The sequence below is a fragment of the Macrosteles quadrilineatus genome, unplaced genomic scaffold (assembly GCF_028750875.1).
Source record: "Macrosteles quadrilineatus isolate MER2022 unplaced genomic scaffold, UCM_ALF_1.0 Scaffold_2__2_contigs__length_208266976, whole genome shotgun sequence".
Taxonomy (NCBI): domain Eukaryota; kingdom Metazoa; phylum Arthropoda; class Insecta; order Hemiptera; family Cicadellidae; genus Macrosteles; species Macrosteles quadrilineatus.
The window spans coordinates 200,799,934-200,816,004 of NW_026542595.1; the positions used below are offsets into that span (position 1 = coordinate 200,799,934).

General features: G+C 36.4%; 1 protein-coding gene across 2 annotated transcripts in view; it reads left to right on the plus strand.

Moving 5' to 3' along the window:
• LOC128985637 (uncharacterized) overlaps window positions 1–16,071 on the plus strand; it is a 47,530-nt gene that overhangs the window by 30,394 nt on the left and 1,065 nt on the right. For both annotated transcript variants that reach the window (XM_054405367.1, XM_054405366.1), the window contains exon 5: window positions 12,209–12,932. In XM_054405367.1, coding sequence (XP_054261342.1) covers window positions 12,209–12,932 — 724 coding nt within the window. The remainder of the gene's footprint in view (window positions 1–12,208; window positions 12,933–16,071) is intronic.

Consider the following 16,071-nt stretch of genomic DNA (forward strand, 5'->3'; position numbering starts at 1 on the left):
GTGCTTCTCCTAGAACAAAACTCAACAGGTCTGTATAAACTTTACTTGTTATCTTTTCTTGTAAAATGCATTAAAAATTGATTTGAAAACTATTATTTACTTTACATCTTTTCCCAAAAATGATTTCTACAAAGGCTATATACAATAAATCTCCTAAAATCTTATTACTAAACAATATTAAAACTACTTACAATTTCTACAGCAACCACATTTTAGATGACCATTTTTCCAGTGAACTTAACTGACAAAACTTGAAATGGGTTATCAATCACCACTACCAACCCTACAAACTAAATCTTTTAAACTGCTGGACACTCTTTCTTAATCTTTCCTAGCCAATGGTTAAATAATATGATTTTGTTTTGTTAATTTCAAATTATACTAACTACCATCGGTACAGAATTTCCCCTCCTTAACTTGAAATTACATAAATAAAATTATACACTCTTTCTCAAAATTAATTTTACATTTCATTTTAAAACAACAACTCTACAAAAGAACATAAACAAACCTTTCAAAACAAATCATAAAATCCTATCTCCGTTTGACATTTCAACTAGCGCTACCTATCAACAAATTCTACAAACACTAACTCCTAGTTCAAATAACCTCCACTTACTTACAGCACCTTACAGAACCTTCTACTCAAAACAACAACTTCTATTTACACAATTTTTCATTTTGAAGCATTTCATTTTCCTAAGACAACTCAAATATTATCAATCCTATTTACAAAAATTATACCTTAAAATAAAACCTTTCTTTAAAACCCCCAATTACTTAAGCGATCTTAAACAAGCCTATTTAATTCTCATTTGAACTCTTCACATCCGCTCACAGTTCACTGACCCTCCCAACATCAACTCCAGACAAACAAACTTTCACTTCTCCAGTTTAGTTTAGTTATGTCGTTTGCGTGTGCTGTGTTTTTCTTTAGTTTTCCCTTAATTTATTTATCCCAGTGTGTTATATTCCCTGTTTTTATGTTCCCTCGTGTGTTTCGTGTGAAGTGTTTTGTGTTCTGTGTTATTTTCCCTGTTTACAAGTGCAAAATTAATCAAAATGTTCTTGTGCGTCCATTTAGTAAAAATCCCACTCATACTGACTCCATTTTAGATTCATACAGATTCATACTACCTTTTGCTGCCACAAATACTCACACATTCACCAATACATACACATTTATACACTCTCTTACTAAAAACACTTTAAAACTTTGAAAAATTCTTAAGAACCTAAAACAACTCCCACAGTACTCATTTACAAAATTTCAAATTCCCTCTTAGCTTGCTAAAATCCCTTAACTAATTAATATTTCAACTAAACAAATCTAACTTCTACTTTACAGACATTTCATAAAGACCAATTTAGCTTCAGTCTACGTAGTCTTCCATTTAATTCCATTTTTCATATTTCCTCTTCCATCAATACATTGGTTACTTTTGGTCCTCTTCACTACTTAACTCTTCTTTAAGTCAATTATATGAATTTTCTTCACGTCTTCTAACTTGCTAGGATTTTGTACTAGTACAGTTGAATCACTCAGAAAATAGCGTATTACGTAAGGTCCAACGTATCTAGGTGCTAATTTCTTGCTGAATTTATTCGCTGCATTACTTAGATAATGTGTCTTGATGTATACTTCCATATTCAACTTAAATGGATGGTTTCTCCGAGGATAGCTATATCTCTCCCTTCTTTGATTTCTGGCAATACTCCTTCTGACGTTATTAATGGCTTTTTCCAAATTCTCCCTCCTTTGATCAGGAGTTAACTTCTCCGAAATAATGTCATTAACATTCCATAAGTTTGTCAGTGCATTGTTGCAAGGATGAACAAACATTAAATTAAAAGCAGTTGATTTAGTCGAACTATTTACAGCAGTATTCAAACTTGTGGCAATCAGTCCCAGATTTGAATCCCATTTATCATGTTGATTACCATAAAAACTCCGTAAAGCATTATTAGTCTCCCTCAAATATCGTTCCGACAAATTTCCGTTTGCTCTGTACGCAGCTAGCTTTCTGTGTTCCACATAGTTATTGAACATGAATTTCTTAAATTCCTTGGATGTAAAATAACTGGCATTATCAGACACAAGTATTCGGGGTACTGAGAAACTATCAAAAATTATCTTCAATTTTTCTATGATGAATTTTGTCTTGCAATCCTTCAGAGGGTACAACCATACAAAACGGGTAAATGCATCGACCACAATTAAAATGTACTGATTGAGTTTATTTGATCGGGGAAATGGTCCAGCTAGGTCAATAAACACTGTGTTTAGAGCTTGAGTTACAGGAACAGATATCAGTCGACCTTCAAACTTACGTTGTTCCGACTTAGACATCAGACAGATCTTACATTCACGGACTTTACCTTTTACGAATTCATTTAATTCAGGATGGTGAAAACTTTCATTTACTTTACTTTGAGTCCTAAAAATTCCCATATGACCACCAATTAATGAGTTGTGATAGAATGCGAATATTACACTAAACAGTTTCTTGGGCAAATAAATCTTCTTTTTAAACAATAAAACTTCATTTTTCAGGGTATAATTTTCATTATTAGTCTTATTCTTGATGCTTTCAATGATTTTCTTACACTCTTCATCGCTCTCTTGATGTACTTTAATGTCCTTAAGATCCAATGGTATTTCATTTAACACATTACAAAAATAGACTTCATTGTTGATATTGCTTAACAGATTTGTTTCGTGAATTTCCGTCTCACTCTCTTTCTCTCCACTAAACATACGTGATAACGCATCAGCTATTATATTCTCCGAACCTTTTACATGTTCAACTGTGAATGGAAGACTAAACAACCTTTCAAACCATCTAGACAATCTTCCACGGCTTTTTCGAGATTTGAGCATGAAACTAAGACCTTGACAATCAGTAACTAATTTAAAACTTCTTACTTCCAAGAATTGATGCCATTTCTCTACACACAATATTACACTGTAAGCTTCCTTTTCGTAAGTGCTATAACGCATCTCAGTAGGTGTGAATTTCTTCGAATAGTAAGCAATAGGCATTAAATTCCCCTCCTCATTTCTTTGCAATAAAACACCAGCAGCTGCTAGGTCGCTTGCGTCGGTATGCAATTCGAATTCTTTAGAAAAATCGGCCATTTGTAGTATAGGCGGATTTGCTATCTTACTCTTTAAGGTTTCAAACGCATTTTGACACTCCTCATTCCACTTAAATTTTACACCTTTCTTTTTCAGCGCAAACAGAGGTAAACATATTTCAGCATATTTAGGAATATATCTAGACCAATAACCACACATTCCTATAAACTGTCGCACTTGCCTCACAGTTTTTGGAGCAGGAAATTTCATTAATGAGTTAGTTCGCTCGGGATCTATTGTGATGCTATCTTGTTTAATAATATGTCCTAAAAAACTTATTTCCTTACAAAAGAATTTGACTTTTTGTGGATTTACTGTAAGTCCGTGTTTTGCTAATCTCTTAATCACTTCTGTAACATGCTCAATATGGTTTCTCTTATCAGGGCTATATACAACTATATCATCACAAAAGTTAATCATATACTGAAATTTGATGTCATTAAACATTTTGTCCAAATAATGTGATAGTACACTACTGCCTATTTTCAATCCAAATGGAATTCTCTTCATACGGAATTTACCAAAAATTGTACTAAATGATGTTAAGTCTCTGGATTTTAAAGCGATTGGACATTGTAAAAATGCTTTGTTTAAATCTATGACTGTAAAATATCTAGCTCCTTTTAGATGCTGATACATATTCTGCATATCTCCTAGTGGGTAATCTACATTGATTAACTTCTTATTGAGTTCAGAGTAGTTAATTACAAGTCTATCATCTTGAGTTAAAAATGCAGGGGCGCTATACGGACTAGTGGAAACTTCCGCGACATCTTGTTTTATCCAGTCATCAATTATAGCTTTCATCTTCTCTACTTTGGGTGGACTTAAAAAATAAGGGCGGATACTAACAGGTTTATCATCCGTCACTTTAAGCTCAATTTCCAAATCAAGTGCTGATCCTATCTTATCTGTAAATACCGTAGGAAAATTCTTAATTAACTTCTCAGCTTCTTCACACATTTCAACATCTCCTACTTTAATACTACTTAAGCTTAATTCACTCAGGTTTGTACTTGGAATTAACTTAATTTCATCTTCAGGTTTAAATGTAAAATAACCCATTTGTTGATCCATATTTAGGTTTAACTTGCTTGCACACATAAAAGGGTATCCTAAAATCATGTCAAAATATTTTAACTCAACCACTAAAAATGTTTGTTTCCAGGTAAATGATTTTATCTTAATCAAAATTTCACATTGCTTATTTATGTTCAAAGGTTCATTGTTTGCAGCTACTATGGTTCCCTGCCAAGTATTTTCACTCATAATTAATTTATTTCCCAATAATCTATTGTATAAATCCAAGCTTATAAAGTTTTGACTAGCTCCAGTGTCTAACAAAGCTCCCACATTTAATTTGTTTCCTAAATCCACAGAAATACAGGGTAAATGTGTTACAGTTTTAGCTTTTACTTTCTTTAATCCAGGTGAATTTATTTTATTAAAATCCTTAACAACTCTTCTCAGTTCAGATTTAAAATTGGGACTATGAGAACTATATACAGGTTTATTATTTCCGAATTCTTTCTTGCCGTCCGGAAAAACAGATTTGTAGTCTAGGCTACGTGTTTTTCCTGGCTTAACTAGTTTTTTGGATCTGGTCTGTAACAATTACGAGCAATATGACCTACTCTTTGACATTTAAAACAAACAGGCCTCTCATTGTTACGATTTGAGTAGTGACTTTTAGGTCGTTGAACTCCTGGGTTAGGTTTATCCATCCGAGGCTTATCATCAGTTGATAGATAAGGTTTCCTAACACTACTGTTACTAACTGGAAAACCTTGATTTCTGAGGTAATCATTGTATGTTACATTATTTAAACTTATACAAAGATGATCTAAGTCTAAAAATGTTTCAGGGTTCTTCTCAAATATTAGTTTGTTGCGCAAATCAGGATGAATTCCATTCTTAATAAAACTAACAAGTTGACTCTCAGTTAAATCACACTTTAATACCTGGTGGTTTATTTTTATTTCATGCACATACATAGACAAAGGTTCAAGGTGTTTTTGAGGTCGAAAAATTAAATCTTGTTTCAGCTTTTCCCTTAAGGTGATTGGCAAAAATGTGGTGATTATATTAGCATGCAACAAATCAATTGATTTTGATTCCCTCTTGAATTCTAATATTTTATTCACTAATGGTGCTGTAGAATAAATTGGTAGAATCTCATACAAATCTTGCTCCGATAAAGAAGTTTCATTTCGGACAGTAACTAGGTTTCTCAAAAACTGCAACAATGTGTTTGTTTCTAAACCATTACACACAGGAAATTTTTTTAAATAAATTTCCAATGGGTTTGACAACTTTGTAAAAAGGCTACTAGGACTTAGGCTACTATTTACAACTGTACATGAGTTTGGTTGATCATTTATGACTTGACTCGGAACATTTTGTTGAAAACAATCAATTTCGACATTTTGAGGTGTTGATGAAGTGAAGTTTTCAGTTGGTGGAACTACCGATTTAGACTGATTTAATTTTTCCCCAATTATTTCATTCTCAACTATAGAGTTATTCAGCTCCTCTTCAAAATCCCCCATCTCCTGGTCTGAGAAGGTATGCATTGTTTTAAATTGCTCAAAACTATTTAAGATTTCCTGATTTAATTTGTCTAAACTAATTTTCTTATCTGGTTCCAGCTTACATTGTAATAGATTAGTAGTCCGGTTTTGTACATGCACTAGTTTTGCCTTGATTTTAGCTATTTTGAGTTTAGTCACATTTTCCCTACACTGTTCAATTAGAGAATCAATTTGTTCACACTTTTCCCCAATTATAGTTATTTCCCCAGATAAAGTGTATGAACCTTTTAAATTTGTTAAATCGGTATTCTGGTTAATACAAGATCTTAAAGTTTTTCTTAAAGAGTCTACATCACTATCACTCGTTTCTTCCCCTCTTATTCTTATCTCGTACAGAAGTTCTTCTTTGTTTAGATAATTTAAATTGTATTTTGACTAGTTGAAAATTTTCAGCCTCTACTTGTTTGCTGTAGTTCTTCTAACATATAGGCCTACATATTTCTCACTTTTACCAGCCTTTAATTTTAAATGATTCATTAGCAGAGTGGCGCACTTGTATACCCCTACCTTGTAGCCAATTAGGTAGTATACTTTAATTTAGGATGAATCTAATTTAAGCTGGTAGTAGAAGTGAGATAAATTAAAAGACAAAGTAGGGCAAATACATATATATTTTATGGTTCTCAAATTACACCAAATACACTTTCCAAATAAAATCAATTATGGTCCTATTACTCCCAAAATCTTGTACTAAATAATAAAATAGTGGAAAGATCTTACTTTAATCAGAGACACTGGTTTAATGGTCAGAACTGGCACTAGCAGATACCATGCAAAGCAACTAGAAGTGGTGCAAAAAGCTACTGGACCAATCATAAGAAGGTGAACAAAAAGTCAATCTCAATATCAATGTGGTTGATTTCTGTCTGAAAACATCACACAAACCCAATAAAAACTATTCTCTACAAATTCTAATAATTAAAAGTGGATTTAAGATCCTTACAACTCCTTGTGAAAATGTGCTTCTCCTAGAACAAAACTCAACAGGTCTGTATAAACTTTACTTGTTATCTTTTCTTGTAAAATGCATTAAAAATTGATTTGAAAACTATTATTTACTTTACATCTTTTCCCAAAAATGATTTCTACAAAGGCTATATACAATAAATCTCCTAAAATCTTATTACTAAACAATATTAAAACTACTTACAATTTCTACAGCAACCACATTTTAGATGACCATTTTTCCAGTGAACTTAACTGACAAAACTTGAAATGGGTTATCAATCACCACTACCAACCCTACAAACTAAATCTTTTAAACTGCTGGACACTCTTTCTTAATCTTTCCTAGCCAATGGTTAAATAATATGATTTTGTTTTGTTAATTTCAAATTATACTAACTACCATCGGTACAGAATTTCCCCTCCTTAACTTGAAATTACATAAATAAAATTATACACTCTTTCTCAAAATTAATTTTACATTTCATTTTAAAACAACAACTCTACAAAAGAACATAAACAAACCTTTCAAAACAAATCATAAAATCCTATCTCCGTTTGACATTTCAACTAGCGCTACCTATCAACAAATTCTACAAACACTAACTCCTAGTTCAAATAACCTCCACTTACTTACAGCACCTTACAGAACCTTCTACTCAAAACAACAACTTCTATTTACACAATTTTTCATTTTGAAGCATTTCATTTTCCTAAGACAACTCAAATATTATCAATCCTATTTACAAAAATTATACCTTAAAATAAAACCTTTCTTTAAAACCCCCAATTACTTAAGCGATCTTAAACAAGCCTATTTAATTCTCATTTGAACTCTTCACATCCGCTCACAGTTCACTGACCCTCCCAACATCAACTCCAGACAAACAAACTTTCACTTCTCCAGTTTAGTTTAGTTATGTCGTTTGCGTGTGCTGTGTTTTTCTTTAGTTTTCCCTTAATTTATTTATCCCAGTGTGTTATATTCCCTGTTTTTATGTTCCCTCGTGTGTTTCGTGTGAAGTGTTTTGTGTTCTGTGTTATTTTCCCTGTTTACAAGTGCAAAATTAATCAAAATGTTCTTGTGCGTCCATTTAGTAAAAATCCCACTCATACACTCCGTTCAGACTCCATTTTAGATTCATACAGATTCATACTACCTTTTGCTGCCACAAATACTCACACATTCACCAATACATACACATTTATACACTCTCTTACTAAAAACACTTTAAAACTTTGAAAAATTCTTAAGAACCTAAAACAACTCCCACAGTACTCATTTACAAAATTTCAAATTCCCTCTTAGCTTGCTAAAATCCCTTAACTAATTAATATTTCAACTAAACAAATCTAACTTCTACTTTACAGACATTTCATAAAGACCAATTTAGCTTCAGTCTACGTAGTCTTCCATTTAATTCCATTTTTCATATTTCCTCTTCCATCAATACATTGGTTACTTTTGGTCCTCTTCACTACTTAACTCTTCTTTAAGTCAATTATATGAATTTTCTTCACGTCTTCTAACTTGCTAGGATTTTGTACTAGTACAGTTGAATCACTCAGAAAATAGCGTATTACGTAAGGTCCAACGTATCTAGGTTAGGCATGGTCATTGACATAAACTAACTTTATTTTCTGCTCAGTCTTTATGGTGTGCCATATATCGAGTGTTTTGTATTGTTCAGTGACAGTGACAATCCAAATTCTTCCAATAAATTTACATCGGTTGGTGCTGTTCTGATAAGCCACTCTTTATGCCACAACCCCCTCTCTTCCACTTTTTATTTTTCTTCAGTGCTGCTAAAATCGCAGCATACGCCATCACCTCCTCCATTTGAGACCACATGTCACACTACAGCACTGCACATAGCAGCTGCAAAACGTAAACTGACTGCACACTTGCCGCTAGGCGGCAAAGATTCAGTCCGGCCGGCAGACAAATCGTTTCGTGTGTGGGGACCCTCCTTTCACAAGTTTCCCTGACAAGTTTGGCCTTCCGGCTCTCGCTGGCCTGCCGATCGTTATGTGTATTTGACAGGTTATTCAACCTTATAATCGTGGTTTATGTCATAAACATAAAAACTTCAATGACTAATAATGACTCCAATTTGTTCTATGACTTCAATGCCATGTGGTTGTGACTTTTTAAATTTTTACTATTTTACATTGCAAGTCCTTGTACAGTTGATGGCCATCACTATTTATAGGGATCATTTAAGATATTTTAATTTTTCAATTTCAATATCTTGATCAGCTAAAAGCCTAATAGAGCAACTGTAGCGTATGAGATGTAATTTTTTTTATGAAAATATTTTTGAATGTTCATAGGCCAGTCCCTGGTGTTAGGAGAAATGAGAAAAACATTAATGAAGGACATGAGACATATACCGGCAGAATTTTCCAGAAAGGGTATAATGAGGGTGTGTCTCAAAACCTCATCGGACAGTTCATTTCGGCACTTGGCTGTAGCTTGAATCCCTTTTCTTTCTTGATTATTCCTCTTGTTCTTTCTTGAGGTTCGAACGAACGCAACGCCAAGTTTATTTCGGGAACTCGCACTGGAAAACTGGTTTCATGGCCAAGTTTAGTTTGCAGGAGATACACTTGAATTCGAGCAGTTAATAAATTACTTTGAAAGAGAATGAACACTTGAGATACTTACTTACGATTCTTTGACGAAGATGGTCAATGTCACGTATCTTACACTTGAATCTTGTTTACTTGAGAAATGTGAGATACAATACAAGGACAACATAAGATTAAACAACTGAGAAGTGATATATGTTAGAGAAGTAATATTTCTCATCTTGTCTTTACAATCATCACCTGATCAAATATTAATTGTCTTGTTTACCTTTTGTATGTTATGGTTTTGGTTTTGGTGTAATTGTTAAAAAAGATGTATCAATAATTTGTTCAGTATAAAATCGTTTTCCATTATATTTCTGGGCTATTTATTACATTACATAACACGATTTAGAGATAGAAATAAGAGCGGTAAACGGTACTAAGCCCCATGTTCAAGACGGCGGTGGTTACACATTGAAAGCAGATTGTCGTGTGTCTGTGGTCTACTGTTTGCAGCTCCGGCGTCACCAGGTCTGCAGCGCCTTGTGGATGTCAACCTTGTAGTTGTGTCGTAGGAAGTTTTAATTAAGACGCACGTGAATCAAATTAACTTATACCGGGTGTCCGAAAAATAACTCCCTAGTTTTATCAAATTTCTGAGGACAGTATTCGTTAGAATGGACAAAAATAATTCTTTGGGCCTGTTGAGTATGCTCTTAAGTTTTAGTTTCGTACGTTGGTATTAAGGTTGGCACACCTGTTTGACCTTGAGCGTGTAGTTCCACCACGCGCCGCGCCGAGCGCTAGACTCGACTGTCTGACTGTCAGTCAGTGCAATGGCTACTCCACAGCAGAAAGCACAGTGCGTAATTTGGTTAGTGGAAACAAAATCTGTTACTACTGTGCAACGTAACTTCAGACGTGAGTATGGTGGCAGTGCACCTGATCCGAAATCAATTCGCAGTTGGTTAAAACAATTTAAGGAGACGGGAAGTGTTTTAAAAGGAAAACGACCGGGTAGGCCATCTGTTTCAGCGGAGAATGTAGAGAGAATCAGAGCCTCATGCCAACTCAGCCCTAAGACGTCACTAATGCGTCGTAGTCTACAATTGGGATTACCAAGATCTACTGTCTACGACGTGGTACGTAAAAGACTGAAATTACATGCGTACAAAATCCAACTGTTCCACAAAATAAAACCAAATGATAAACGCTTAAGGTTAGATTTTGCTGTGGACATTCTCAACAGAATTGATGAGAATCCAAACTACCTGAACAATGTTTTGTTCACTGATGAGTCAACGTTCCATGTTAACGGGGGTTGTAAATCGCCACAACTGCCGAATTTGGGGGTCTGAGAAGCCACGAGAAATTGTTCAACACCAACGAGACTCGCCTAAGGTTAATGTGTGGTGCGGTTTAATGAACGATCGAATTGTTGGACCTTTTATTTTTTGTGAAAACACTATAAATGGCGATATCTACTGTGAAATGCTTGATCTGTACGTGTTTCCACAGGTGGATGACATCGAGGCGGAAAAAGGACTAGTAATATTCCAGCAAGACGGTGCGCCGCCCCATTACAAAAAACATGTGCGCTCGGCCTTAAACGCTCGTTTCCCGGCAAGATGGATGGGGAGAGCTGGCCCGATCGCGTGGCCTCCAAGAAGCCCAGACATAACACCACTGAATATTTTCCTGTGGGGTTACGTTAAGAACTTGGTTTATTCAGAAAAGATACGTGACATTGACCATCTTCGTCAAAGAATCGTAGCTGCAGTAGAATCAGTGACACGTGATATGTTAACTTACACTTGGAGAGAGATCGAATACCGGTTAGATATCTGTAGAGCTACAAATGGGTCACATATCGAGGTGTACTAATGTCAAAATAAACTTGAGTAAACCCTCTTTAATTTCATGTATTAGATATAAGAATATGTATTCTCTACAATAAACAATCGTTTATCAAAACTAGGGAGTTATTTTTCGGACACCCGGTATATTGACACAGTTAAACAATCTCACAATCTTTATACACTCTAAATAGACACCAAATGAGTTAAACCGTGTTTAAACACTGACTGGATTCACGCGGCATGCGTCCTACCTACTTGTTGCATAGCCCCCTCTCAACAAACCGACTATCCACTCCCACGCCCTTAGCCTAGTATTCATGCGCACTTGAAATGAAATGAAATGAAATGAAAATGCTTCTTTATTGAGGCGAACTTAGGACCACATGGTCCTTTCTTACAGTTAACCTCTAAAAAACTAATAATAACAACAAAATAATAACAAAAAATACAATTAAGTTTGTAACATAGCTAGTAATAAAATAGCATAAATCTATTCATTTTCCCTAACATCCAGTCACACACACATACACCCTCTGCTGCATCTAGGCCTAACGCACGCCATCCCGCCAAGCCACGGCCATCCGGTCAAGGTAATATTCTTTCAGCGCCACCATCAGTCGGGATCGGTTTTCTATAGATTTGATGGGCAGAGGTATGGAGTTCCATAGGCGGCAGGCTGTTACTAAAAATGATTTATAACATTTTTTTTATGTTATTTATTTACTTGCACACTCAAAAAGTAGTTCCAAACACTGGTAACTATTTTTAATCGATATTGTCTAGTTCAGGCCCGTCACAAGATCTGGTTTTTTTTCAATCTTCTTAGGCTTTTTTGATTAGTCGTTATTTCAGGTAAAAGTATTTCTATTAAGTTATAGGCTAAGTCAGTATTTTTAAGAAGTTTATGTGACCTTAAAGATCTTTTTGATTGACATACATTTTAAATCCTTATTTCAAAACTATAATAATGACATTTACAAACTTCTTTTGTTGGATGAACTAGATAACCACTACAGTAGGCTACAATAAAAAAAAATTGTCTGGAGTAATTGTAGGTTTTGTTTTTTTAATTTTAACATTAAAGAATCAATATTTTTTAGGAAGACGAATTGAAACACTTTGACAACATCGCTAGTCAGGCAAGAAAAACATTCAAGCCAGATGCTGTTGAAAATCCCAATGATTTAGTTTCAAGAACATTGTCAAATCTGATAATTGATGGTGAGAAATCAGAGTCTCAAATTACTGCAAATAATGATATACAAACGTCAAATACTAAAGAAAACTGTCTAAAATCAACAAATATTATTTTACAGTCAGATTTATTGCCTGAAACTACTTTAACTGATAACCAGGATTCTTTCAAGAGCCAAAGAGTTGTTAACAATGATATAGCTGCATTGAATATTGTTAAAGTGGAAGAGCCAAAGATTGATGTTAGCAATGAGTTTTCTTCATCGTGTAAGTTTAAAGAGAACGAAACTACAGAGAAAAGTAATCTCCCAGATAAATTCCAAGATGATATTCAACAGACTTGTAAAAATAACATTTTAAGTGATGTTATAGCAGAAGTTCCTTCTAGCAAAAATGATATTATATCAATAAAAGAAACAAAAGAAAATAATCCACAAAGTATAACAATAGATCAACCCAAGGAGAAACGTACGAAAAGTAAAAGAGAACCAAATAGTAAGGATGATGCTGAAAATAAAACTATCAATGTTAAAAATACTCTAAAGATTGAAGATGATGACGAGTTAGACTTTTTGTTGTCTATAAAAAAACCAGGAATCCCAGAAAACAAGAAACCTGTCTCCAATGTTGGTAAGTAAAGATCATTTCATATAAGGTAAATGTCCATTTTTCCTACAGTTACCTAACAATGTACATGTTCTCTCACTGATTTGAGAAAGCAAAGTGGCCAATTCGCTCATCAGTGAGACAATGTTAACATTGTCTCACTCTAATTACTTTGTCTCACTCCAGATTTGCAACGTGAAGGCACGAAATAGTGAGCGTGTACCATGCAGGCAACGTCGTATGCGCGCGAAATATGTTGGCAGCACTGGCTGTAAATTAGCTGGTCAGCTGTGTTGTACTATTGTATTTGTCACTTCACATTAAATGTTATATTAAAACAGGGTGTATACCAACCGGGAGAACCGGGAAATAACCTTGAATTTGAAGGGACCTGGAAAAAACCGGGAAAAAGCCGGGATTTTTGGACCGATTCCGGGATTTTTAATTAGGCCTGGTAGAAGATTGTAGTAATAAAATACGTCTTGCCGCGATTGCGGGCGACGACGATGACGTTTCCGTGACCGCGGGAGATGACGATGACGTTTCCGTGACCACTGGGGACGACGATCATGTTTACATGGCTGCGGTAAATATTCATGATTTTGCCGCGATCGCGTACTTCGACGATTACGTTTCCCTAACCGCTGGAGTCAATGATGATGTCTACACGGTTCGGAAGATTTTCATGATTTACCGTGACCGCGAAATGATGATGATTTCTACACGGCCGCGTGAAATGCTCATGATTTTGCCGCGATTGCGGCCGACGACGATGACGTTTACGTGACCGCGGGATCAACGATGATGTATACACTGCCGCGGGAAATATTCATGATTTTGCCGAGATCGCGGACGACGACGATGATTATGTCTACACGGCCGCAGATGCTTATGATTTTGCTGAGATCGCGGACGACGGCGCTGACGTTTCCGTGACCGCGGGAGACGACGATGATTATGTCTACACGGCCGCAGATGCTTATGATTTTGCTGAGATCGCGGACGACGGCGATGACGTTTCCATAACTGCGAGAGGCAATGATGATATCTACACGGCCGCGGGAGATTTTCGTGATTTGCCGTGACCGCGAAAGACGACGATGATGATTTATACACGTCCGCGTGATATTCTCATGATTTTGCCGTGATTGCGGCCGACGACGATGACGTTTCTGTGACCGCGGGAAACGACGATGACGTTTCCGTGACCGCGAGATCAACGATGATGTTTACACTGTCGCGGGAAATATTCATTATTTTGCCGAGATCGTGGACGACGACGATGACGTTTCCGTGACCGCGAGAGACGACGATGATGTAGACACGGCCGCGGGAAAATATCATGATTTTACCGAGATCGCGGACGATGACGATGACGTTTCCGTGACCGCGAGAGACGACGATGATGTAGACACGGCCGCGGGAAAATATCATGGTTTTACCAAGATCGCGGACGATGACGTTTCCGTGACTACTGGAGACGACGATGATGTTTACATGGCTGCGGTAAATATTCATGATTTTGCCGCGATCGCGTTCTTTGACGATTACGTTTCCCTAACCGCTGGAGTCAATGATGATGTCTACACGGCCACGGAAGATTTTCATGATTTGCCGTGACCGCGAAAGATGAAGATTATGATTTCTACACGGCCGTGTGAAATGCTCATGATTTTGCCGAGATCGTGGACGACGACGATGACGTTTCCGTGACCGTGAGAGACGACGATGATGTAGACACGGCCGCGGGAATTATTCATGATTTTGCCGAGATCGCGGACGACGACGAAGACGTTTCCGTGACTGCGGGTAGCAATGATGATGTCTACACGGCCGCGGAAGATTTTCGTGATTTGCCGTGACCGCGAAAGACGACGATGATGATGTCTACACGGCCGCAGGAAATATTCATGATATTGACGAGATCGCGGACGACGACGACGATGACGTTTCCGTGACTACGGGAAGCAATGATGATGTCTACACGGCCGGGGAAGATATTGGTGATTTGCCGTGACCGCGAAAGACGACGGTGAGTACGTCCACACGGCCGCAGATGTTCATGATTTTGCCGCGATCGCGGACGACGACGATGACGTTTACGTGACCGCGGGATCAACGATGATGTTTACACTGCCGCGGGAAATTTTCATGATTTTGCCGAGATCGCGGACGACAACGATGACGTTCCCGTGACCGCGGGAGTCAATGATGTCTACACGGCCTCGGAACATTTTCGTTATTTTGCCGCGATCGCGGATGACGATGATCACGTTTCCGTGATCGCGAGAGACGGCGATAATGTATACATACCGCGGGAGATGTCCAGGATTTTTCTATGATAACGTAAGACTGTGATTACTTTTACGTCACTGTGGGAAGCGACCACACGACCGCAGGAAATATTCAGGATTTTGCCGCCGTTGATAATGTGTTCATAAAGAATGAAGATAATATTCAGGATTTTGCTGCCATCGAGAGAGACGATGTTTCCGTGGCCTTAAGTAATGATGATAATGAAAATTATTACTTAATAAGGATTATTATTTTTTCAACACTAGCTCACTGGACTTGAAACAAATTTGGTGTATATTGTATACTTAAGCTGCAAGTCTTAAATTGATTATAGTTTAAGTGGAACCAAACAGATACGCGGGAACCTGGAAAAACTTTGAAAAACCAGGAAAAAACCTGGAATTTCACTTTAATAAAATAGTATACACCCTGTAAAAGTTCACTTCTGTGTAAAAATAGGTTATGTTTCTTCACCAATTTATTTGTTTTATGGTAACTGTAGGAAAAGTATAATGTGCAACTCGAGTTCAAAGTATGATTGCCTCACTCAAGAAATAATTCCTCACGAGCCGTAGGCGAGTGAGGAAGGATTTCTCTCAAGTGAGTCAATTGCTCACTTTTCTCACTAGTTGCACAAATAACTATTTTTCAAGTAAATCAAATTATATCTTGGTCTTTTTTTGGTTTTTTTCAGTATAGTAGGTATTCACCTTCAATCAATAAAAAGCTGTAACAAAAAGCTGTGGCTGAAGTAGGGCCTAGTATTATCCCTTTACTTCAATCTCATTTTATGAGTTTTATAAGTCTCATTTGAGAAAGGAGAATCATAGTACCGTTCCCATATTCCATGCTTTCTCTTTCAAGATCA